Source organism: Stegostoma tigrinum, chromosome 19 (genome assembly GCF_030684315.1).
Source record: "Stegostoma tigrinum isolate sSteTig4 chromosome 19, sSteTig4.hap1, whole genome shotgun sequence".
NCBI lineage: Eukaryota > Metazoa > Chordata > Chondrichthyes > Orectolobiformes > Stegostomatidae > Stegostoma > Stegostoma tigrinum.
In genome coordinates, this window is record NC_081372.1 from 26,773,264 (window position 1) to 26,788,151 (window position 14,888).

Here is a 14,888-nt window from a genome sequence, read left to right on the forward strand (position 1 = left end):
GTGGTTACAGATAATCTTTTTGATGGTCCCTGAAGTCACCAGTAATTGAACAGGTACCCAGCAGCCTTTGTGCATCCACAAAAACGAGCTTGAGGTAGACAGGAAGTGGGAGGCCTGAATGTCCTAATTTTTCTGCTATGAGATCATTCAGGATTACAAAGGAATCCAAAGCAGTTATGTCAATTAGACAATCTGATTGAATTATGATCCATAATGAAAAAGCAGGAGACTATTTGGCAATAGACAACTCTTCTTTGACAGTGCATATAAAAGGATAACAATGCCCACATTACGTTGTGAAGCGGCTTTCTTTAAACTGAAAATCCCCTCTTGCCTGATAGACAAAATTTCAGAAGAATCAAGTCATCAAGCCTGGTAGAAGTAGATGCAAGCTGCAAGAGTGAACATAGTGGATACGATCTTCAAAAACAAGCACACAGAACAAAGCGTGTCAAATATTGTGAAGCAATTGAAGTAAATATACTTGTACAAAGTCCTGCACACCTTCCTTGGGAAGGATAATAATCACCACTGAACTCTAGGGATCTTCAAAACAATCAAGAGCAAGAAAGGGCTGTATAAATAGTAGCAACACTCTACCTTTGGCCATGTATTCTGTAATTATGTAGATCGGTTCTTCCTTTGTCACGACAGCATTAAGCCGCACCAGTTTATCATGTTGAAGGGACTTCATGAGATTAGCTTCCATGAGGAAGGCGTCCACAGACATACTGCCCGGTTTCATCGTTTTCACAGCTACTTTGGTATGGTTGTTGTATGTAGCTGAAAAAGAGGTTAAATTATTTGTCCCATCAGGAAACTCTGAATTTCAACTTTCAAAAAGTGTCAGGATTGCTTATTGCATTTTATTTATAGAAATGATGCTCAACTGACTTCAGATTTAATCTTAAACTTGGCAATTGCCGATTAATAGCATGCATCCTTGTGTCAGAGTACATTTTCTCACTTCACTAGATCTTTGAGCCTCAATCACATACACTTCATTCTCCGAGCAAAAGGTAATAACAGCAATTTTTTGGCAGTTTTTCTCCCCAACTCCTTGGCTATTTTCCAGGAAAAATTGACACAGCAATCTCCCAGCTAAGTACATACCTACAGCTGACCAACAGTGTCTGATTCATATCTTTACACACACATTTTCTCTCTTTGGAGGAACAGCAGTGACAAGTTGGAAAGATTTTTAATTTTAAAACATTCTGCCCGAAAACAGGTCAACCATGGGTAGGCCAAGGAGGAAGGTCCAGAAGCCATCCCAACTGCAACAGGGATCAAATCCAATCCCATTAGCACCAAACTGATTGACATTGGTAGTCTAGGCAACTGAGACAAACTGTCCCCCAATGGGTCAAAATTGCTGTGGCAACATACACTTCTATACAAATACTGTAGATTAGAACTAAGAACAGTGTTGATGGTAGAGACACAATGCCAGACAGTCCATCCAGTTCTATCTCTTTAGGTGAGACTTCCTAGCCATTGATAAAATGGCTGAGCAAGCCACTCTCAATTGTAAGAGGGCAGTTAAGAGTCCCCTGAAGGACATTTGTGATGGTTTTTCCAACAGATCGACAGCAGATTCAAGGTCATCAGCAGATTCTTCATTTCAGACTCTCACCACTCGGTATTTCCAAATTGATTTACAAAAGACACTCAAATTTTAACCACCACCACATAGGTGGATTTTATTAAAAACAGAGAAACAGCAAGTAACTAACATGTATTATTTGGTATTGACGCTTCCCCCCACCCCACTAAGACTTCATTGCAATTAACTTTCATAAATTTCCTCTAAAAATACTCATTATCCAATACTTATGAAAGAAATCATTTGTATATAACAGTTTATGAAGCAAGCCAGTCAAATAATTATTTATGTCTTTAAGATTGAGTGACAATGTGGTCAAGACACTGGGAGAATTCCCATCCTTGAAATCACTTCACTGAATTTGGGAACTGTGTGTAATAGCTCATAAAAGGAGGACAGCACCATCAAGAATGTAGCACTTCCTTACTATTATTTTATGATGTCTGTCTGAATTAGGCCTATAGGTGAGACTTAATGCTAGGGATTTCTAATTGAAAAAGGAGAATGCTGTCACTGACCCAAAAGTTAGGCTTTTTTTTTGTTTCACGTTCTGCGCAGGGAACTATTATATGGGTGTTGCAAAACAGTGTTAAAAGCAAATATAAGAACTCTTTAGTTCAAATTTCTGAGCAATGGCCATTGCTGTAATTCTGTGCTTGACACAGAACCATGCATGATTATCCTTGAAGCGCTGAACCTTAGAAAAATTCAACTCCAGATCTTGACCCTGAATTCCAGGATAACATACTTACTTCCATTTCATTCTGGGAGTCAGTGACTGACAGTAAAGCAGCAAATACTCTTGGTATTTATGGTGATCAAACACTCATGCTGTCATAAAGCAGAAGCCACCTTATGCTCCAGCCTATTACAAGAATCTCAGAAACACTACAGGAACAATATTGGTTTTTGCCTTCAGCTGAGATTCTTGCTTGGAGTCTCCTTTAACAATGAGTCAGTAGCTCAAAAAGCAAAACATAATGAAACTTACCCAACCACACTTCTCCAAATTGCCCAGCTCCAAGTTTTTTATCCAATTTGAGGGACTCTCTTGGAATTTCCCAAGCATCTTTTTCCCATGGTTTTTCAGGCTTTTCACTGATACAAGGTTTTGTAAGTTTCTGACACAATCCATCCCCTTGCTCTGTCGAAATAATTGAAAAAGTTAAAACTTGCCAGCTCAATAAGAGATTATAGTCATATAACTCAGTGAGCTAAGGGGCCACCCATTTAAGACAGATGAGGAGACACTTTCTTCGAGGACCATAATGCTTCAAAACACCGCTTGGTGAAAGCAGAGGTTTGAATGTATTTTACAGCCGAGTAGATAGAGTCTCAATAAGCAAGGACTGAAAGGTTATTGGGGGTCACAGATGTAGATAAGTTGACCTTATTGGATAACAGAGCAGATTCAAAGGGTCGAGTGACCTATTTCTGCTAATAATGTGTGTGTTTGTGTAATGTTCTTATCCAGTCATGGGATCACTAATTAGGCCACCATTGGTTGCCAATTCCCAATTGTCAAGAGGTGAGTTCAGAGTCAACCACAATACTGTGGGTCCAGTGTCACAAGTGCGACAAATCAGGCAAAGAGAACTGATTTCCTTCCCCAAAAGGGATATTAGTGAACGAAATGGCTTTTTTTGAAACAATCAAGAGTGATTACATCCTCATTTTTAGGCTAGCTTTTATTCCAGCTTTTTTAAAAGAATATAAAAGTTTCACCATCTTCCATGGTGGGATTTGAACCCACATGCCCCAGTATTAGCCTGCAGTTTTGGATTACTGAACCCAATGACATCACAAGAATGTCACCACTTTGCTTCTAATAAGAGGATCTAAACTTGGACAAAGACCTGTAGCTGCAGGTTTTATTTCTGTTGGATGTTTACATTGTCAGTATGACAATCTTTCATATAGCCCATGCACTCGTACTAAGTAAAAATTGAAAGAACTGCGGATGCTGTAAATCAGGAACCAAAACAGAAGTTGCTGGAAAAGTTCAGCAGGTCTGACAGCATCTGTGAAGAAAAAAAATTAGAGCTAAATGTTTTGTGCCCAGTGACACTTCCTTAGGACAGGACACTGGAGGGATGGCCACCAGGCCCGAATTGTTAACTCAGACTTTTTTCTTCGCAGATGCTGCCAGACCTGCTGAGCTTTGCCAGCAATTTCTGCTCTTACGTTAAGTAGTTTGGACAACATGCTATTTCCTTCTTCCATCAGAATATGCATTATCTCTTCACACAGGTCTCACCTCCTACAAATATGATACAGGTCTATTATGCTGCTTGGAAAGTGCCACATCTTTGAGGTAGCATGCCGTGAATATTAGAAACTAGCCAGTATCTTCCTGGGTACCTTACAATAAACATTTAATAGGAATAGGTGCGTGCCACCATATATTGCACAACTCATTAATCTACCGATACAACATGATCCATTTTCAGGCTACAAAGGTATTCCATTAGACTGCAATCATGACATGAGTGCTCAGGTCAAGTATTGCAGATTAGAGCCATTGATTGTATATATAGGGATGTCAATGAAAAGGCAGATACTCTGGATCCGTTATTGAGTGTGATGGAGAAATTTGAGCAAGTCCTGACAGCAGTTTTAGGCGTGAGTAGTCACCTGCAATAACGTCGGACATTTTAGCAGTAACATAGTCATGGGTTCTGACAGGAGATAACCCAAGACTAAACACCACATCTTTGCTTGGGGCATGTATCCCACAAGACAAGAAACTCTGGTATTCAAAATTGGTTTGTTTTCTGATCAACAGGAGCAGAACAAGTAATTCTGCTTACTCTGGGGAAAAGACCTCATTCAGTATTGTTAAAAACATAACACAATAGGTTAGGCCCAGTACAGCATTTACCTTGCTTGGCTTTACCTTCAACTTGGCTCCTCTTTTGAACATCATAAACACCATCAGAGCAGAAAATTTAAATGTTTGGTTGACAGGTATGAGTTGGGCCAAAGCGTCTATTTCCATCCTGTATAGTTCTATGATGCTCTGACTTATTTAATTTGTTTCATGCTTACACTGAAGCAATGATTGATGAAGGAATTTCAAATAAATAGCTGGCACACAAGGACTCCACAACATGAGGTGTTAGGGTGTACAGCACCCTTCTAGAATGTGACAATACTCACTTTTATAATGGTTGACCAGGTTGTTTAAAGTGGTGAATGTTATCCGAGGGGAGATGTAGAAGCCACCGTTGTCCAGGGTACGTATTTTGTAATGTTTTACTGTGTCACCCAACGAATGATCATAATCTCGAACAGAGAGGGAATAGCTACCTAAATTACAAACAAGAAAGGAAGATTTCAAACATACAAATACATATCACTCTCACAATCAAAGTCTTTTTAAAAGAAGTTTTACTATTTAATTATTCCCATGAAATTTAAAAACATGGAGCTGAACATCACATGCTCCCACTAGGTGTTTTCACCATGCAAAATAAGGAGGGTGCCCAGTAAGCCATCTTGCTACCCATTCCTGAGCTCACACCATAACTGGGGGGGGGGGGGGGGGGGGGAGAAAGAGAGACGGAAGAAGAAAGAAAGAGAATCGGTACTGAAAAGGACAGCCCATTTTATAGGATCTTCTTTTGAAGAATCCCTAGAGTGCAGGAACAGGCCATTCAGCCTAACAAGTTCACATCATCTCTTCGAAGAGCATCCCGCCCACCACCCCACCCCAAAGATCCACCTAGCCTACACTTCCTGTAGGGCAATCTAGCTCGGCTGATCAATCTACCCAATAGGTCTTTGGACGGTGGAGGAACGCCAGAAGGCCTGGATGCAACCAACGCGGGTAGGGGCGCGCGCGTACGAATGCCACATAGTCAACGAAGGCTGGAATTGAACACAAGGTTCCTGTCAGGCAGCAGTGCAAACCACTGAGTCAGGGTGCCGCCCCTCCTGTCAGCCCATCTATTAAATTAAAATAAAAAAATAAAAATTAAAATCAACTGAGCTCACTTGATGCCAGTATCACCCTGTCAAATGCCATAATAATAGTTGGCGTGGACAGACAGGCAGTCTTTTATATTCTATGAATTAAAAAGCGTGGGGCAAACAGGAGGTACTAGCTTCAGAGATTGCCCTTCCCAAGATGGAAGTAACTCCTCCTTTCCTCCCTTTAGGGTACTTAAAGCCAACCCCCTTTAATTCCTTTGCTCCAAGGTGGCCAGTCTCACCTGGGTCTGGGATCCCTGCAGCCTTCATCTTGGGAAGAGTTGCTGTCCCAGCGACAGCATCTCTAGAGCTCTGGTGCTGCCAGGCTGTTGGAGATATCGACCAGATTTGATGGTAGCTCCAGAAGTTGGGAGCTCCTGCCACTGAGGGGAAGAAGTCCCACTACAGAAACAAATGTTGAAACTAGGAGCAGAGGTAGGCCACTTGGCCCTTTGAGCCGGCTCCATGTTTCAATATGATCATGGCTCATCATCCAGCTCCCTCCCTACACTCTTTGCTGTCTTTAGCCCCAAGAACTATAGCTCAGTCCTTCTTGAAACTATTTAAATGTCTTGGCCTCAAACATTTTCTGTGGAAGAGATTTACCAGATCCACTATTCACTGAAGAGTTTTCTCCCCACTTCTAAATGGCCTACCCTATATCCTGAGACAGAGCACTCTGGTTCTAGACTCTCTAGGGTTTGGGAACATCCTTCCTACATGTATCCTGTCTGGTGCTGTTAGAATTTTCCAGGTTCAGACAAGATACCCTCCTAATTTTTCTAAAATCGACTGATTACAGTCCTCATGGTTCCTGTCTGTCATCATATATCAGTCCTGCCATCCCAGGAATCAGTCTGGGAAATATTCATCAAACCCGTTCCATAGCTAGATCATCCCTCTTCAGATAAGGACGGCCCCAAGCTGCACTCAATCCTTAAGGTATTATTGACTAATTTAGCTCACCCACAGCATGCTGTGGTTGTTAGTCAGCTTATTTTAAAGGTCTGTCAGCCAACCTTTTGTCTAGGGGATGGAATGACCTGTGCCCCTCAATCTTCTGCCATTAACTCCATGTATTTCTGTTCTGTGAGCATATGCGTACCAAATCAAGGACAGAAAGATAATAGGCAGTGCATACTGATAAAATGTTTTGCATTTTATTCAAAATTATAATATATTATATTGCATCGTATTCAAAAGTTCTTGTGTGGCAAAAGGAAATTTGGAAGAAATCTTTTTCCTGTCATAATACAACAAAAATTGTATGGTACACTAATAGTGTAAAGGGCCCCAAACAGTTTATTTGTTATAAACCACATTTAAAATTCTCACCTTTGGTTGTTTCACTGTCTCGTACCATAAACGAGCCAACTCTATTTCCTGCTGCGAGAAGCTGTCTCTCTGCATCCTTTCTACTGACACCTTTGAAGAACCATCTCAAAATGGGATACACAGGATTGAGTTAGTAAAGGAAGAACTTTGATTTCTATTGCTCTTTCTTGAACTTCTCAGTATATCTGAAAGTACTTAAAATGTAACTAATTGATTAATAATATCAGCAATCACATCGGTTAACTTTTTTTAGATCAGGAAAGCGTTTTTATATTCAGCCAAACTGATAAAAGGAAACCTTGGTTTAAAATCTTACCTGAAGTGGGATTCTCCTAATACAGAAGGTGATCAGTGTTATTTCAAAAAGTGTCAGTCTTGGAGTGGATTTCTAATTCAGAGGTAAGCGCACTCATTTGGTATAAATTCTGTTATTTCATTTTGCTTGAGTTACAAAGATTCTTCAGTAAAATATCACATTTAAATATTCAAGCGGCAGTATGGTGTGGGTGCAAAATCATTTTGTAGAAGGAGAAGGGCAGTCATTTTTAAAGGGTGTAGCTAACATCAATGAAAAGTTTATCTGGTGCTGTTTACAGTTCCACTGTGGACACATGATGCCACTATCACCTACACGTAAAGCATGGATTCAACTAAACCATAAAACACCATTCCTGAAATGGTATCAAAAGAGTAAACAGAGAGCCCATAAAAACTATCCCCATTTACATATGGCTACAAATGTTAACATTCTACAGTACTCACTCCTCCATTTCCAGTGAGTTGTCTTTGGCAAAATAGTTACTTGGAATATAACCTTCCTGATTAGTTGTCAAAGATCTTCCCAGCCACCATTCACCTTGTCTGAAACATTAAAAGACACAAGAAGAATTTCATTACCTTTGCTTGTTGCAACAGCAGTGGGAGATTTATAGATCAACAATGTACAAAAATGGCAAAAAAATTCATAAAATGTTCGATGTATTGTTTACATGGTCTCCCAAATGGGTAAAAATTGTCAACATATCTCCAAGCATCAAGTCTGCTTGTGATACTCACACTATTGATCAACATTACATAAATGTTCTCGAACCAAAAAGGCAAGTTAGTAATTTTGGATAAACACAACATCAAATCGCCTTTTATTTCTGTATAAATAAACATTCATTCAAAGATCGGTGGCAAGGTTCCTCAAGTTCTATTCTAATATATTCAAAGTTATTTTAGTAAGTTAATGGATTGTTATACTGTGGTATCTATTACTTAGGATTGTTACTGTAATTGCTCACAGCCTGTTTCCCATACCATTCAAATGTTGTTAAGATATGACAAATCAGTAAACCCCTACTTACTCTGAGAGCACCTTTACTTTTTCTCCCTTCTTAAAACTCAAGTCTCCTTCATGTATGCCGTCGTAATCATACAGTGCGACTACTACCGTGTCATCGTTTCCTGTGACAGAACAGTTCAATTAATTGGAACAATTAGCTCACAGGTAAGAGTATGAATCACATTATCCAATACTCGCCCACTTTTCAACTAGCATTTAGAGAGACTAATTATGGGAATCCTTCTCTTCTGGCTTATGGAATCCCAACATCACCTATATTTTTTGCAAATGGCAGGATTGGATTAGAGAGACGTCAGATTCCTGCTCCTAAGATGCTGCTTGACCTGCTGTGTTTATCGAGCTCCACACATTGTTATAGCAGGATTGGATTATTTGTTCGGATGGGATGTGTTCCTGGTGTTTGCAAGGTCAAAAAAATCTGCTGTCAAATGAAGGATGAAGGTCATTCTAGGACAAAAGAAAAAAAAAATCCCAAAGCAAATCAGGTTCCATCTCCACTTGTCACAGAAGCTTGAAATGGTGAAATAAGTTTACTCTTCAAGGTGGTTTAAATTTGTGCCTGTTCTCAGTTCACGGGGATTTTCAAAATTTTTTTCAGACCCACAGTCAACTTGATATTTGGTAATCTGCCAACAGGAATGGAACAAAACATGGGCAAATCACTGACATTTTAAATGCAGCTTAGCATGCAACTAAACAGCTGAGAGGCACTCAACAAACTTGTATTTCCTTCTCACAAAATGAAGCACATTGATGCAGGAAAGGAGTATTTTAAATAGCTGCAGATTTAAAAAGAAAAATTATCAATTTCAGGTTAGCTTATATAACAGCATCTCACATATACATATTCAGAATACAATTTAAAAATACATCATTGTTTCATGGAGCTCTCTAAATAATATTAGGTGCCAGGCAAACAAAGCCACACTTGCAACAAAAAGGTGACTGAATTTATTATGAACGCCATTACCAGGCTCCATAAAGAGTTTGTCATAATGCAATGTCACAGAAATAATTGTAAGAAATATTACAAATGTGGATAATGGTGGTGAGTGCAGGGACGGGTAGCAAGTGAATGGCAGCTGCAGAGCTACACACTTACAGCTTCCTTGGTCCCCAGCCTCGGTCCAACTCCAGCCAGGGCTCCAGCCTCCACCTCACCCCCTTAACCATTCCCGCTTCCTCCCTCCCCCAGCAGTGGCACATGTTAAGATGATGCTCTTGCTCATCATTGCTGCACATGCAGATGTTTCCTGTGACCTATCCCACCACAGCCAAAGGATGTTACTGGTGTGTCTGCACACGTAGCAATCACCATATTGCATTTGGTATAATCCCTCTGGCAAATAAAAAGAATGCACTGCAGTGCGGCAGCATCAAATGGGGCTTTTAAACATTAACTAAAATAATACTCTAACCAGTTTGGTGTTAGCCTATCAACATATTTCCCCACATTGGTGCATTTTTACATCTTGAATGGAACACTAAGAACCCGACATGGTGAATACTTGGTACACTATTCTAGTGACAAAGTGGAACAGTTGATAGCTGAAATCAAACATTTTGCAGACGTGACTGAAAAAAAGATTTCCATACATACCTCCCAAAGACAAGTGTGCAGATGGAAAGCTATTTGCGTTCTAAATTAAAAAAAAACCAATACATAAATATTCTAGTGAATATGTACAAGATTCATTTTCAAAGAAATATTTTTCTTCGAATAAGGTGGGGCTGTACAATAAAAGCTGAAGACTGTACCTCTTTAGCTTGTGGCATTTTAATTGAATCAGGCTTGCCATAGATTTACTTCAGACAGAAAGGAGTAAAGGTAAAACTGGGACCTGAAGGTTTGGCTAAGACATAAAATCAGCTCAAGAAAAAGTGAATATATGACCAAAAGAGCAATGTGGTAAGGAGGAGATCTCTTTCATGGCACAGTGGCACTGTTCTGGGCCAGCAAAAAGCTCAGTCCTGCAAAACTTGTGGGGGTACAATTAAAGCACGACAAAAAATAAGAAATGATAAATAGAATTGTAAAAGTGACTAAAATCTAGTAAAAAGTGGGAGGCAGGGGAATGATTCATACACAGATAATAAAAGAAGGGGGAAAACAACATTAAACAAAAAGAGGAAAGCTCAGGGTCCAAACAGAGGTAAACATAATCATGAAAACGTTAAAGGAATTGAAAGGAAGAAATAAAGCAGAATAACGAAAAAAAAAATTTGGAACATGATGGTTAAATTCAGTCATGCACACTTTGCTTCCGGATAGCTTTGTCACCCCCTGCACAAAAAGCAAAGGTCCATGAAGCACCATAATTGGCAAGGACAATGCTGAGGGTTTTTTTTTCCTCACTGGGGAGTCTGGAACCAGGGGACACTGTTTAAAAATAAGGGGTGTCTCATTTAAATGAAGACAAGGTTGTTTCATCGGCTTTACAGGCTCGTTATTCTTCGATATTCTCATCCTCAACTAAGCCGTAGAAATTGAATCCTTGAATATATACACTCAAGGTGGATTAGCCTCAAATCAAAATCTGTCAAGAGCTATAGGGCCCATCAGGCAAGTTGGGAAGCAAGGCCACATTGAGATCAACCATGGCCTTATTTAATGATGGAACAGCCTCACAGAGCCACATGACTTACCCCTCCCTCACTTGGGTACTGAGAGCAGATTTGGACATCACACCTTAGGAAAGGTGCATTGGCCTTGGTGGGAGTAGATGTAAGTTTACAAGAATAATAGTGTAACTCCTGAAGTCCAGGTATAAAGGACAGATTACATTAAGCCTGTTTTCCTGAGAATTTAGGAAAATTGAAGGAGTGATTTGATCAAAAAGTGGTCAAGATATTAACAGAAAAAGACAGGGCAGATAAAAATAAACCACTTCTACTTGCAAATTCTGGAATGGGGAGGGGGGGGCTTACTACTTAAAAAACAAATAAATTAGCGCCAGACTGTTCAGCAAAAGATGTCAGGAAGCATTTCTACACACACCAGGTGGCAGAAATTTGGAACTCTCTTCCACAAATGGTGGTTCATAGAATTTCACAGAATAGAATTCATAGAACCCCTACATGGAGACGGGAACTTCAGCCCAACAAGTCCACACTGACCAACAGGGCATCTCACCCAGACACTTCCCTCTATAGCCCACCTAATCTACACATCACTGAACACCATGGGCAATGTGGCACGGTCATCTAGCCTGCACATCTTTGGTCTGTGGGAGGGAACCCATGCAGACATGGGGAGAATGTGCAAACTCCACACAGGCAGTCGCCCAACAGTGAAATTGAACCCAGGACCCTGGCACTGTGAGGCAGCAGTGCTAACCACTGAGCCACCGTGCAGCTCCAATAGTTGATGCTAGATCAGCTGGTAGTTTTAAATTGGAGATAGCCTTGTTTAACAAAAAAAAGGCTATCAAGAGATGTGGGCCAAAAGCAGGTATATGGAGTTAGGCTACAGATCAGTCTCGATCTCATTAAGAGATGGAACAGGCTCAAAGGGCTGAATGGCCTATTCTGTTTTTTATTCTACTATTTCTTATTTTGTTATGGATAAAGGGTGGATGCTGCTTCAGGTAAGCAATCCAGCAAATTAACTGGGAGCTGCAGAACTGCTGTCTGTTGTGGCAGAAGTGGGACATCAGAGGCATGGAGTTTTGGGTCAGGGATTTCAGGCCAGGGGAAGCAGTAATTATGATGAGTGTGCCTTTTGTAATGTAATCGTATTGGTCCTGAGGTATCCAATCCCAACATTAACTGCCTCAGGACCTTATAGGGAACAGGGGCAGATGTTAGGCTCTTTCATTCAAGATTGAAAAAGGAGAGCTCATTTGTTTACCCATGCTCAATATGAAAAGACAGCACATGCTATTAAGAAATGTGCTCATCCTTTCTTCCTATCATCTGGGGTCGAGAGGATACAGAATACCTAAAAAGCATTACATAGCCCAACTTACTCTTCACTAAATTACTAGCATAGCCATGCACAGAGCATTAGTAACAGGAAAAAAAAACATGCATTGTGAGGAAATGGTTATAATTGCAGACAGAAAAAGGGGTAAATATCATAATTATGAAACATTAGGGAAGGGGATGGTTGTGAGATTAATACATTTTCAAATTAGCATACAGTGGCCATGAGGGGAGATATAAACAAAATTCATCTTTCTTAATACTTATAAAAAGTATAAATTTTCATCTTTGTAAGCAGCACAAAAATCAAATTTAACATCAGAATTCTGCATTTATACATTTAACAAAATACAACATCCTAAGACATCATACCATACCATAAAATTAGACAAACAACTACAAAAAAAAGACAGACAGACAGTCATATGACAAAAAAGGTTGTTTAAAATAGAAGATATTTACTTTTGTTTCCTTAAAATAAATGTTGAGGCTTAGGGAAGCAATTTGAGAGAGTTTGGAAATCAGGGAGTCTGACAAGATGGCTACCCTTGTGGGTGTGATTCATGTCATGAATACACAAAGGTATTAGCATTAGATGACTGCAGTGATTGAGGGTGCATTTTAGAACTGGGGCAAGGCCATGGAGAGATTTAAGAGAAAGATGAGCATTTTAAATTTAAGATGTTGTATAATCAGAAGCCAACATGGCACAATATTAGAGTCGTACCTCTACTTTTTGGATTTTGCATTTCTTGAGGAGGGCATCATACTCTGATCTTATTTGATTGGCTCTCTTCACCCCTCCTCCCCCCATCAAGATTCACTTGTCAATAATCAGGAATGGAGCATACTACTTTCTTCTCCTGGGCCCACAGAACAGGGTCCAGCATCATTATTATAGCTGAGATTTGCAATCTGGCTGTGAATCAAAACTGAGGCTTTCTGAACTCCACGGTTTGTTGTTGTTGAGGGGGAACGGTTTCAGCAATTCCTGAACCCTGCTAGCTGCAAGCACTAACTTTATTCTAACTGTAAATGAGTTATCAGAACACGCCCTTTCATTAGGTCTGACTGGACACAAGTGCATATGGCTTCCTTCCATATCAGACTGTTAGTTAATTCTGCCGAGACTTAGTGTAATGGAATGTCTTAGCCAATGTAAAATTGGTCTCATTATTTGTTTTATCCATGAGGAACTTAGCATTTAAAATACCTTAAGTGAAACATGTTGCTTAAACTGTGTTTCGTTGTCATTCTGTTTGCAATCACATTGTGACCATCTTCATTCAATATAGATATCTACCAGAAAGGGCTACTTCTGTAGTATTGCCATTTGTTAACCATTAACAAAAAGTTTCCTGCAAGCATTATGCATAGGCTAGTATTTTCAGAAAAATTACTTTCAACTTTATTTTTACTTACTGTTGCATGTGAGTTGGATGTGGGATCTTTCACATAAAGAGCGGTGTTAGATTTACGTACAGGATCATTCAAGCTCTTTTGTTCCTGGTTGGACGAATCCTTTGATTTTGCACAACCCATATTTCTGAAAAAAAAATTGTTGAAAGCAATGACTGGATTTTCATGAGTAGCCTAGGTTCAGTGATTGAATGTGCAAATTACAACACTACAAATACAAACCCTCAATTATGCACCTGTACATCATCTGGAATGCTTAGACTGGTGCAACCAATTAGACCTCAAATTAACACCTTGGAATGTTAGCTCACTTATTACTTGATAGGCTATTCTGAAATCCATTCTTGCTACGTCAGCTGGAGAGTAAATCCCAAAACAAAGAAAATTAGGTGGAAAACAAAAAAAATACCATTGTGCCTGGAATTTCAGATTCCTATTCCTTCACAAGGTTAGTTGGAGAAACAGGGGTTGACCAGACCAGCTGGATATTGTTTAAATCAAATGTTGTTACACTTAAAACTGTCACATTCCGTCAGTTTGTCACAGAAAGCTTTGGAGTGCTAGCTTCAACACTTTTTTTGTAGTTGTGAGAAAAGCAAGAATATCTGGGACTTCAATATTTTCACCACAAATATTGTTGAAATGGAAAATTAAATTTGTCAGTCAGCACATTACCCAAATAATCGCACAAAACCTAATTTCTTGGGAAAGCTGATCCAGGACTTGGCAAACAAACAAAAACAAACTTTAAAATTTACAAACATGAAAAGCACAGAATTAAAACATTTCAGACCAGTAGATTAACAAGGCAATTATATTGATATGAAACTACTGCTGAGGAATTATAGTAAATTGAGCAATCTAGGAGTTACATCATATTTACTGCCTACGTTATTAAACAATCATTGCCCTCATGGCCAAGATCAATGCACAATGCATTTGATTTCTTTGATGTGAAAACTTTATGAAGTACAATGTTAAATAACAAATTGGGGGAAGGGATGTGTTAGGTTCTGTTCCTGATCAGCACTAAATTAGCAGATAAATCTTAGTCAAGAAGAAACGTCCCTGAAGAATACAAAGTCGGCTTGAAAAAAAACAAGGAACTAAAAGAGCTAAAAGTGCTCATGGAATGTTTTTAGCAACAGAGTTAAAGGAAAATCCCAATGGATTTTATACATATATAAAGAGGTCAAGAAAGTAGCTGGGGTAAGGATAGTGCCACTTAAGGACAAAGGAGGGAATTTATGTGTAGAGCTGGAGGAAGTGAGTAGCTCCTGTATA

At 39.5% G+C, this 14,888-nt stretch overlaps 1 protein-coding gene across 1 annotated transcript in view; it reads right to left on the reverse strand.

Annotated features, from left to right (window-relative positions):
- Positions 1–14,888, reverse strand: part of hck (HCK proto-oncogene, Src family tyrosine kinase) — a 76,439-nt gene that overhangs the window by 32,647 nt on the left and 28,904 nt on the right. Inside the window, exons 2-9 of the mRNA XM_048549958.2 lie at positions 13,608–13,731; positions 9,862–9,901; positions 8,263–8,362; positions 7,676–7,774; positions 6,914–7,017; positions 4,766–4,915; positions 2,598–2,750; positions 601–783 (exon numbers count right to left, since the gene is read on the reverse strand). Coding sequence (XP_048405915.1) covers positions 601–783; positions 2,598–2,750; positions 4,766–4,915; positions 6,914–7,017; positions 7,676–7,774; positions 8,263–8,362; positions 9,862–9,901; positions 13,608–13,727 — 949 coding nt within the window. The 5' untranslated portion in view covers positions 13,728–13,731. The remainder of the gene's footprint in view (positions 1–600; positions 784–2,597; positions 2,751–4,765; positions 4,916–6,913; positions 7,018–7,675; positions 7,775–8,262; positions 8,363–9,861; positions 9,902–13,607; positions 13,732–14,888) is intronic.